Source organism: Rhinopithecus bieti, unplaced genomic scaffold, assembly GCF_001698545.2.
Source record: "Rhinopithecus bieti isolate Rb0 unplaced genomic scaffold, ASM169854v2 scaffold_33303, whole genome shotgun sequence".
Lineage (NCBI taxonomy): Eukaryota > Metazoa > Chordata > Mammalia > Primates > Cercopithecidae > Rhinopithecus > Rhinopithecus bieti.
Window position 1 is genome coordinate 238,440 of NW_016814421.1, and position 10,588 is coordinate 249,027.

Sequence of the window (10,588 nt, forward strand, 5' to 3'; positions counted from 1 at the left end):
TTTATTATGCTTTCTATATAATATAATTTATATATTATATATAACTATGTATTTTAAAATATATATAACTTTATATATTTTAAAAAACATATAGATACATATTTTGTTTTCTATTTTCTATAACCCAAAGTATGTATCCTAAGTCCAAAACAATTTTGAAACCCTGTGTCTAGCCCAACTCTTTCATTCTAGAGACAAGGACACCCAACTCCAAACAGGAAGAATGGCTCAGTCTGGGTCATCTAGCTAGTCAATGGCAGAACCCGAAGAGAAGTTACCAGTCAGGGTCCGCAGGGCCAGCCCAGGTTTCCAGGCAGGGTGGCACTGCCTCCTTCCCACCTGTGCTCATGGGGGGTCTGGGCAACAACTGCAACACAGCAGCTCAGCAACATCTGGGGGTGTCGGGCTAAGCAGGGGCAAGGGAAACTGGCAGAAAAGACTAGCACACCACTCCTTTCCCACGTCTTTTACCAAGTCACTTGGCCATTGCTTGTTTCATTTCTAACTCTTCCAGAAAGATGAACTTGAACAGCTCAGGGTGGGGGCTAGTTCTCCAATAGACAAGCTGCGTGTTTGGTACCTGGAGTAAGTGTTTACTGTCCTCATGCTTCTTTCTCACTTCTTCAGATTGTGTTTGGTAGTTTTCAAATAATCTCTGGGCCACGTTTCTCAGAGTTGCTGCTCCTGCTTCTCTGGAGGCTTCCAGCTAGAAAAAAGGTCACTATGTATGTTCTGACATTTACAACAAAAACCTTTAAAGGCAGAACAGTTTGATGGGCAATTAAGAACACCAAGGGTATAACTATACCTTTTACAGCCTCATAGACAATGGATAGGAGAGAAGACACTGTTATTTGGTAAGAGGAAAATGTAAAAGGAGAAACTCCCTATTTAGAGGGGCTGTTGAAAAGGCAGATTTGCCATAGTCAAACCAAACCAGAGCTCTGTGCACAGTAATGCCCTGCAGTGATAGTCCTCACTGTTCAGATAACTCCATGCCACTCTGTCAGCTTATACACTTATTTGCAAGCCTTTTATCATTAATGTCCATAACAGTGTTAAAAAGTGTATCTTCCTGAAATAGAAGTGGGACAAGGTTAAAGTATTGAGGACAATAATGCTAAAATGTCATGAATCTTTCCAGGATTTAACCTGAGGAAACAATCAAGAATGACTATAAAGATTTCCCTATCAAGATATTCATTGCAGGACTGCATATAAAATAAACCTTAAAGAGGAAAATCAAAAGCATTCAGCCATAGACAAATTTAAAAAATATTGTGGCATTTGACTATGAAGGCTATAATTAATATTTATTAAATATGAACACACTTTAAAAAATGTATTGTGGATTGTGGTAAGAGCACTTAACATGAGATCTACTAAGTGTGTACAGTACAGTATTGTGAACTATAGGCATAATATTATGCAGTAGATGTCTAGTCATCTTGCATGACTGAAATTGTATAACTATTGAACTTTTGTGAGATATTTTCAATAACAAAAGAAGTCTCAAAAATAAAACAGTGAGATATGATTTGTGAAATATAAAAATGCTTCTCTATGTAAGGGAACACACAGATGGAGCTATGGATGTGTGTAGACATCTCTCTGCTTTTACAGAGCCACCAATGCTAACAACCCACCCTATTAGCTCAAAGGCTCAAAACACAGAATTTGAAACTTCTATCAGTCATACCTTGATTTTCAATACTTCATTCTCTTTGTTCATTTCTAAGAGCTGTAGGTCTTTTCCTTTTATCTTTTTCATGAGCAAATCCAAACTGCAACAAGAAGGATCCATTTCAGAATCAGAGCCCTGCTGAAGGTTTCCACAGTGCTGAAACGGACAAATGAAAATCATAGACCTAACTATCTTTTCCTCTACAAGCTTTGACAACAGTAATGATCATTTAGTATTACATATAGCAAAGAGGCTTCAGGTCAGCATAAATAAACATCTTTTGAATCTCAAATATCAGTGAGAAATTCTGGAAGCACCTGACTTCTATATTTGCTCAAATTTGAACGGATTCTTATATTGAAAGAGGTAGAATGACATTTTAACTTTTATATTTCAAATATATAGTTTTTATATTTCATATATATAGTTTCAAATATACTGATAAGTGCTTTTAGGAGATAAATAAAGTCCACAAGGCCAGACATTTTAAAAAATCTAAGTTGTCGACATAATTACATTTTTGTTACATTGCATTATAGACTAACAGTCGGACCTAACAGTTACAATACATAATGGTCAATGTTTGGTGATGCTTCACTGTAATTACCTCATATTAAACTTCCAATCAGAGATATCAGAACTGAATGGCACTGCCATTATAACTTGATGTAAGCTCTAGCTTACTGAAAATACACTTGGAACATAAATATCATCTGGAATTGTGGACACACGGAGGTGAAAAAGAAATAATAAACCATCTAACTTAACCTGTCCATTTTACAGATGTAGAAACTGAGGACCAGGGCCCAAGTTTCTGCAGCAAAGGAGCGGGAGAGCTCCTGGCACAGCCTCTTGAATAGTTGTTGTGTGGTCTTTCTGTTCTTTCAATTTATTTCAAAACAGAGAAACTATTACACAATTATACATACCCTACAATTATAATAACAACTTCTATTTGTTAAACACCTGTTATGTGCCCGTTCATCTTTTACATGTTTTACATACAGTCCTTTATCTGAATACTGAAAACACTGGAAGGCGCTTGGCCTTTTACACAGGTGAGGAATTTGAAGATGAAAGTTTAACGAACACACCTAGGGTTATACCTAAAGTAACTGCCAGACCAGAATTAGAATCCCAGTTTAACAACAAAATATATAATATTTTCACTATAATATAATAACTACGACTGTAGAAATAAAAAACAAAAAGAACATAGTGTATGTGGGTAACATCCTCCCTCACCATAACTCTGCCACAATTTGGTTTCTTATAGTCCAGACCCTAGTGCATATTTCTACTCTCCATATACAAAGTAGGAATTATTTTCTTTTTTAATTTGTTAAAGAATATTTGACAGAAAAAACTCTTGTAGAAGGTAGATTATCAGCAGTGGTAGATGGCTACAAAGATCATTGATCAGTGCTTTTCAAACTTCAATATGCCTATGAATTACTGGGTGATAGATCTGGTTAAAAAATGCAGATTCTGAATCAGGAGGTCTGGGGGAGAGCCTAGATGCTGCGTTTCTAACATGCTCGTGGTGATGCTGCGCTGCTCGGACTGCAGACCACATTTGAGAGTAGCAAGGCCCTAGATCACTATGGTGAAATTTCTACAGGGCCAGAGGGCTGATGTTTTGATGCATGGTGGATCTGCTGACCTTCTGTGGACTGAGGTGGCTGAGGCAGACACACAGCAACACAATGTCGTCAACATTACTAGGAAGCTCCTCCTATCTATGGTGGGCATTTGGTCCTCAATTTCCTTGGCCCATGGACAGCATTTGACAGAGATGTCCTGCCCTGCTTCTGAAACCCTCTCCTCATTTGCCTTCAGTGACTCCTGCTAAAGTGGCCTTGACAGGAGTAGCTTCAAACCACAAAAGGTGAGCAGATCAACCACACATCAAATCATCAGCCCTCTGGCCCTGTAGAGACTTCACCATGATAATCTAGAGAGTACTCTCAAGTGTGGTCTACAGTCCCAGCAGCTCAGCATCAACAGGAGCTTATTAGAAATGCAATATCTAGGCTCTACCCTAGAACCCTGAAATCTCCTGTTCCTTCTAATCCACCAGCCTGATCTCAGCTTCCTGGGATGGTTCTTCTTCCTAACATCTCAACACTGGGAATGGGCATCTCAAGACTCAGTCCTTAGATCTTCTCTCATTTCTCTCCACACTCACTCTCTTGGTAAACTTCTCCAGTTTCAGAACTATAAATACAATCCTTAAATGCTCAAAATCTCTACCCTGTATCCTGGACCTTCTAGCTCAGTCTTCTACCTGCAGCTCCAGAATCAGATGTCCAGCTGCCTATTAGAAGCCTCTACTTGGAGATCTAACAGGCAGCTTAACATAGCCCAAACTGAATTTTTTAATCTTCCCTATCATTCCTAAACATAACCTTGTTTTCTAGTTTAGAAGTACTTTAAATAATAATGGAAGCTAGTTATGTTAGTGTGGGAGGCTGAGGGTGATGAAAATGACTACATTTATGCATCATACCCCATGTTATGGTGGACTCTGTGGCCATGCTTACAGTGGACAACACTGATGAAGTACACTTGGCTCAGATGTGGTTTAGCTTGGTGTAATCCAGGCAAAGCTAAGTGCAGATTGCTCGACCTGAGGTATATAAAGCTGATGGTGGGGAAGGGAGTGCATTCAAGCTTATCAACTATTTATCTGACAAAGTCTTCACTCAACTCAGGCCTAAAAGCTTCAACTGTGTATGTCTATTCGTGTGGCCCACGTGAGACTAAAAGCTCTGCCTGTCATTGGGAAATGTTGCTGTCATGAATCTTGGCTAGACCAACATGTTCTCATTTACTTTCGATAAGTAAGCCTTGTTTAACATATTCAAGTAAGGCCTAGCCATTCCAATTTGATCTCATAATATTCGTGGTTAAACATTTCACACATATGGCCATTAACATCTTTAGATATGCATGAAATATTTCAACACTCATCCTTTGAAGCTTCAATGAACTTAGTAATTGCCCAAAAAGTTACTTTAAAAAGTCTAAATGGCTTTATGCTAATCTTCTGCAGGAAATTATTACCTTTGTATCTAGTTTGTTATTTGTACTGTCATGTCTTATTTCATCTTTAAACATTTCGGTTCTGATCTTTTCCAGAGTAGTTCGAATCTAGAAAAGGAAAAAAAAAAATTAATTTGTTTCAAAGGCATTTAATGCCGAAAGTTTTTTTCTCAATACCAGTTACAGGGTACCTGATTATCTGAAAGTAATACATATATATTGATATCGGATTTAAATAACTGCCACCATCAACCTAACTTGCATTTAGGCTAATATTGTTTGGATTGCTGAAAGTAAGCATTTGGTCTTTACAACTCTTTCTCAGACAAATCTAAAACACATCACTTAAGTAAATATTATCCCCAAAACAGTTATTATTTAGTAATTAGTACTTAATACTATTTAGTTTTGTTTTGTCTTTTTAGTAATTTAGTACTAATTTTCTGTTTAGTAATTACTATAAAACAATTACTACTTAGTAATCACTATAAAATAATTACTGTCTACTAATCACTACAAAATAATTACTATTAAGTAATTACTACAGAATAATTACTGAGAGATCATATGCATTTATGCATGAAATATAAGCCTCATGTCTTGATGACCTATGGAGTTGCAAGACACTCAAAGATGATGGAATTAATTGATATGAGCAAGTTATAAACTATGCCAGAATTTGTCCATTGTTTAATGAAATAATCCAAAAAGGTAAAATGTGAAATTTCTCTTTTTATTAAGTATCCTCTTAGACTGTAAGACTGTGAGAGTAGGAGCGAGGTTTATACTCTAGCACATTTTTAAATTTTTTATTATTATAATTTTTTTTTTGAGACAGAGTCTTGCTCTGTCACCCAGGCTGAAGTGCAATGGCGCAATCTCCACTCACTGTAACCTCTGCCACCTGGGTTCAAGTGATTCTCCTGCATCAGCCCCCCGAGTAGTTGGGATTACAGGCGCCCACCACCACACCTGGCTAATTTTTTTGTATTTTTAGTAGAGACAGGGTTTGCCATGTTGGTCAGGCTGGTCTGAAACTCCTGACCTCAGGTGATCCACCTGCCTCAGCCTCCCAAAGTGCTGGGATTACAGGCATGAGCCACTGTACCTGGCCTACTCTGGCACATTTTAAGTGCTTAATACATGTCTGTTGTAAGAAACAGTTAAGAATATATATTTCTTGTCAGCCATTATCATTTTGGATTCTCATAAGACTTCACACGTTTAATGAAGTGACATGCCAGCCCGCAGTCACTGGCAATAGTTACCCTGAACTGTGAAAAGGAACAAGGTAACAAGAGGCACTAACTCAGCAGGAAATGTAAACATCTACTTGGGAACATGATCAACACTCATGAAACCACTGGAAAACATTATAAAACAGTAGGAAATCCAGTGGTGAATAGTGAGGGACAAATTAAGTGCTGATAGGTGTTCTGAACCCTCCTGGCCCATTATTCAATTTTACTGAGTGAGGAAAATTATTTTACTCCAAGCGTAGGAACAGTTTCATATCCTCAAGAGAAATGACTGAACATGGGTTTAAATTTCATTTAGGAAGTGTCCTTTGCCAAATTAGAGTTGTTCCTTTACATATGTTCTATGGAGAGGGAAACAAAGTCCTCCAGCCCATATTGGAATTTCTCTTTAAAAATCATATCATACTAATGATTTCTGCTACCCACATACCTTTTTCACATACTCGGTTTCTTCAATAATGTGAGCGGACGTAGACTCATACAAGGCAGAATTATCTTCCATCTTATCCCTTGGGGGAATTTCTGTGGTCACTGTCACCGTTGTCATTGTGAATTCTGGCTTTAAGAAAACATAAATCAGCTAAGCAAAACAGACTGTTTTGATTGTATGATTATATGGTTCATAAACTGAAATAAGTTGTTTTATCACTATGGTGAAATATAGCCGAAAAGCTATAAATCATTGGTATCTATATATAGTCATAAATCCAGGAATTAATTTAATATAAAGCCATATCATCTGAAGGAATCTTTAATTAAAAATTTAACATTTAAATAATCTAAGAAGGTAAAACTGAAATTTCTCTTTTATTCAGTATCATCTCAGACTGTAAAATCTAAAATCTCAGACTGTAAAAGGAATGAGGTTTATAGTCTAGCACATTGTAAGCACATAATAAATGTAGAATTAACATGATACAATTATAACAAAATTGTGGTTTTTTTTGTGTGTGTGTATCTTCATACATAGTCCGTGAAGGTGATTTACTATTAGGAGAACTAATAGTAAGAGTCTGGAAAAACCCCATGCCAACAAGAAGAGGGTAGATTACATAAACTATCAACTGCTAAAGAGTCATCACTAGGAGATATTATTATCTCCTGAAAAAGCATAGAGCAGAACAGAATATATAATATATTTTCTACAAGAAGGGTAGGAAATAAGAATGGAAGGAGGAAATCTGTGTCTTAAGGTTTTAATACTAAACCATGTATATATTTTATCTAACTATGAAATAAAACTGACAGAAAAAGGAATCATCCAAAATAAAGGTGAAATGAAATAAATTAAACAAATAAATGTATCTGTATATCAAGTTCTATAACCACAAGAATTATTCAAGTGATTAAAAATGACATACCAGGAACTATTGATCCCTGCTGTGCTATATTCTAAGAACAAAAAGAATAGCAAAACAATCTTGAACAAATATTCACTCATAATATTGTTAGTGGAAATATTGGTATTGCTATTTTGAACTGCAAACTGTGTTTGTGTGTGTTTATGTACACAGGTTCACACTGTAAAATAAAGCCAACAGGTAATTGTGTTAACATCATGAAGAATCAAGCTATTTAGCATAAAAGAAAAAATAAAATATAGAACAAAAATTAGGTGAAGCTGGGCATGGTGGCTCACATCTGTAATCCCAGCATTTCGGGAGGCCAAGGTGGACCGATCACTTGAGGTCAGGAGTTTGAGACTAGCCTGGCCAACATGGTGAAACCTCGTCTCTACTAAAAATACAAAAATTAGCTGGGCACAGTACACGTCTGTAATCCCAGCTACTCGGGAGGCTGAGGTACAAGAATCACTTGAACCCAGGAAGTAGAAAATAATGATTTATTTTCCTTAAAATAATATATATTCTACCTTTATTCACCGATAAATCTAGAAATAGTAGTGGTTAGCATCCCTCATGGCCAGACTGTAGTCTTTGAATATCATATCCTACTAAAAAGAAACTAGGACTTCTTGACTGATCCAGGTCTGGGGTAAGAAATATGTAAAGCAAGCCTATAATTATTATTTACTATAATAAATAGTAAATAACCAATAAGTAAACTACAATAAAAAGCCCTGTGAGGTAGGATTATTAATCCTATGTTACTGATAAGAAGCCAAGACTCCACTCCCATAGCCTGAGATATCTGGTCATATCAGCAAGCAAAAAAAGTGATCAAATACTACTTGAATAAGACACAAAACCCATTCTGAAGAAGAATGTCTGTGATGGATTGAAACTTATCAAAAATGTTAAATCCCTGAATTTATGATGACTGAAGAAAAACCCACAACATCACAATGCTCACTGTCCACCTTTAGAAGCACATAAGGCAAAAGCTCAATGCACATAAACCAAAAGTGTACTAAAACCTGGCAAAAAAAAAAAGAAACAAGCATTTATTATATGAACTGTATTTCATAGTAACCAAGTAGTTGATGAGGGAAAGTTTATTTATTGAATTCCAGCTAATAAATTCAAAAGGATTGATAAAATATAGAAAACCTATATTTTGCAACCCTTTATGAAGTAAAAAAACCTAAGCATCATCACTTAAAGCTAAAAACATTAGTGAATATTTAATGAGGAAACTTTAACCTGAGAGACCCCATTAATCAATCTTAACATTAATTAAGGATCTTAAGAGATACAGGACCAAATGCAACATATGAATCTTGTTTGGATTTTGATTCAAAAAAATCAGCTATGTAAAGATATTTTTTAGACTAACTGGATAATATATGATATTAAAGAACTGTTGTAATTTTGCTAGCTGTGATAATTATGACATTCTTTAAAAGGATTGTATCTTTTAGTGATACCTACTGACATATTTGCAGGTGATATTGTGTTACATTTGGAACTGCTTTAAAACTCAAAGAGTGAGGTGAAAGCAGATGGGGATAAAGATTAAGAAAGTTTAGCAAAATATAGATAACCATTGAAACTGGGTGACAAGTCTGTAGGGTTCATTGTATTCCTCCAAGTATTTTGGTTTTGCTTGAAATTTCTATAATAAATAGTAAATAACTAACAAGTAAACTATAATAAAAAGCCCTGTGAGGTAGGATTATTAATCCTCTGTTACTGATAAGAAGCCAAGACTCCACTCCCATAGTGACATTAACTTACCCAAGATGAAGTAAAATTAAGAGCTAAAACTCCAACCTTGGTCTTTTAGAAGTTCAGAGATGTTTCCATCATATTAAGACTGGCTTCCCTGGAGAGAAACAATAACAACAACAAAATAGTTAAAATCTAACGATAACCTAGGCTGAAAAAAAAACAAAGAATTTGCGTATTTGAGAGCATCACTTTGAAACAAGATCACTTCTGGGGATACTACAAAGTCCTTTAATCTTCAATGAAATTGACAGAATGTGCCAAGAATTTTCCATTTTATTATAAATCCTCTTAGCAGCTATGGCTTCTATTAAATATTTGTTTCGGCGGAAGTTGATTTGGCAGCAGCAACTCTGCAAGTGTGCTTTTGCAAACTATGAGTGGAAGTACGTCTCTTACTGGGTCCTCTGAAATCTCTTCCGGGATTAAGATATTGGTGCAAAACAACATTTAAATGCTTGAAGTAAGAGAAACACCCATAGGGTCAATACGCAGTACGCTTGGAAGCCAGAGAGAGGATGGTCAGGCCAGGGTAGGGGTCAGCAAGCCCCAGCCTGGGAGCTCAATCCGATATCCCTCCTGTTTGTACAGCCCCAGAGCTAAGAATGGTTCTTACATTTTTGAATGGTCAAACAAAAAATCAAAAGAAGAATAACATTTCATGGTACATGAAAATTATATGAATTTCAAATTTAGTATTCATAAAAATGGTTGAAAAAAATCAAAGGATAACATTTCATGACACATGAAAATTATATGAAGTTCAAACGTAGTGCCCATAAATGAAGTTTTACTCTAATGCAACATGGCCATTTGTGTACATATCTTTTATGTTGCTTTAGCACCACAAACAGCAGAGTTCAGTATTTGTGACAGAGAAAGTATGTGGCAGGCAACGCCTACAGTATTTCCTATCTGGCCCTTTACAGGAACCATTTGCTGATGGATTAGGGCTTGGCAAGGAGTGGGGCAGGACCAGCTGGAAAATAGAGGGAAGCAAAGCAATCTATCTGGCCTGAGTTGGTTTTTTTCCTCCAGTACAGTACCCTTGATCTACAGTCCCATTTGACTGATTTACTTTCATTTTCCTTTTCAGTATGTTATGCAGTGTGTACATTAACAGATGATAAGAGGCATTTTATCACAGGAATGAATCACTCTTTAGAATGAATCCATCTGCATTCTCAGGCTGTTTCATAATTTGAAAATTGCATCGGGTCTTACGTCTTTTATCCTAAAATATACTCTCGTATGTACCTTTTATTCTTAAAATCAAGGAATTTTGTTTCTTGATCACTGATATTTCTGAAAACTTCCCACCTTTTCCACTTACTGGTTGGGCCATGTTAAACAAGTTACATAAAATCTTAGTCTTCACTTAAATAGCTGTCAGATAGGGGTGATAACACCTAGAGATATGAAAATGAAGTTGTTTTTTTTTTTTTTTTTTTTTTTTTTTTTTTTTTTTTTTT

At 36.0% G+C, this 10,588-nt stretch overlaps 1 protein-coding gene across 5 annotated transcripts in view; it reads right to left on the reverse strand.

The window, feature by feature from the left end:
- Nucleotides 1–10,588, reverse strand: part of CCDC68 (coiled-coil domain containing 68) — a 59,064-nt gene that overhangs the window by 35,789 nt on the left and 12,687 nt on the right. For 4 of the 5 annotated variants that reach the window (XM_017850154.1, XM_017850153.1, XM_017850149.1 and 1 more), the window contains exons 2-6: nucleotides 9,126–9,213; nucleotides 6,419–6,547; nucleotides 4,751–4,837; nucleotides 1,700–1,840; nucleotides 581–706 (exon numbers count right to left, since the gene is read on the reverse strand). In XM_017850154.1, coding sequence (XP_017705643.1) covers nucleotides 581–706; nucleotides 1,700–1,840; nucleotides 4,751–4,837; nucleotides 6,419–6,535 — 471 coding nt within the window. In that variant the 5' untranslated portion in view covers nucleotides 6,536–6,547; nucleotides 9,126–9,213. The remainder of the gene's footprint in view (nucleotides 1–580; nucleotides 707–1,699; nucleotides 1,841–4,750; nucleotides 4,838–6,418; nucleotides 6,548–9,125; nucleotides 9,214–10,588) is intronic. The other variant, XM_017850150.1, reaches the window with a different exon arrangement.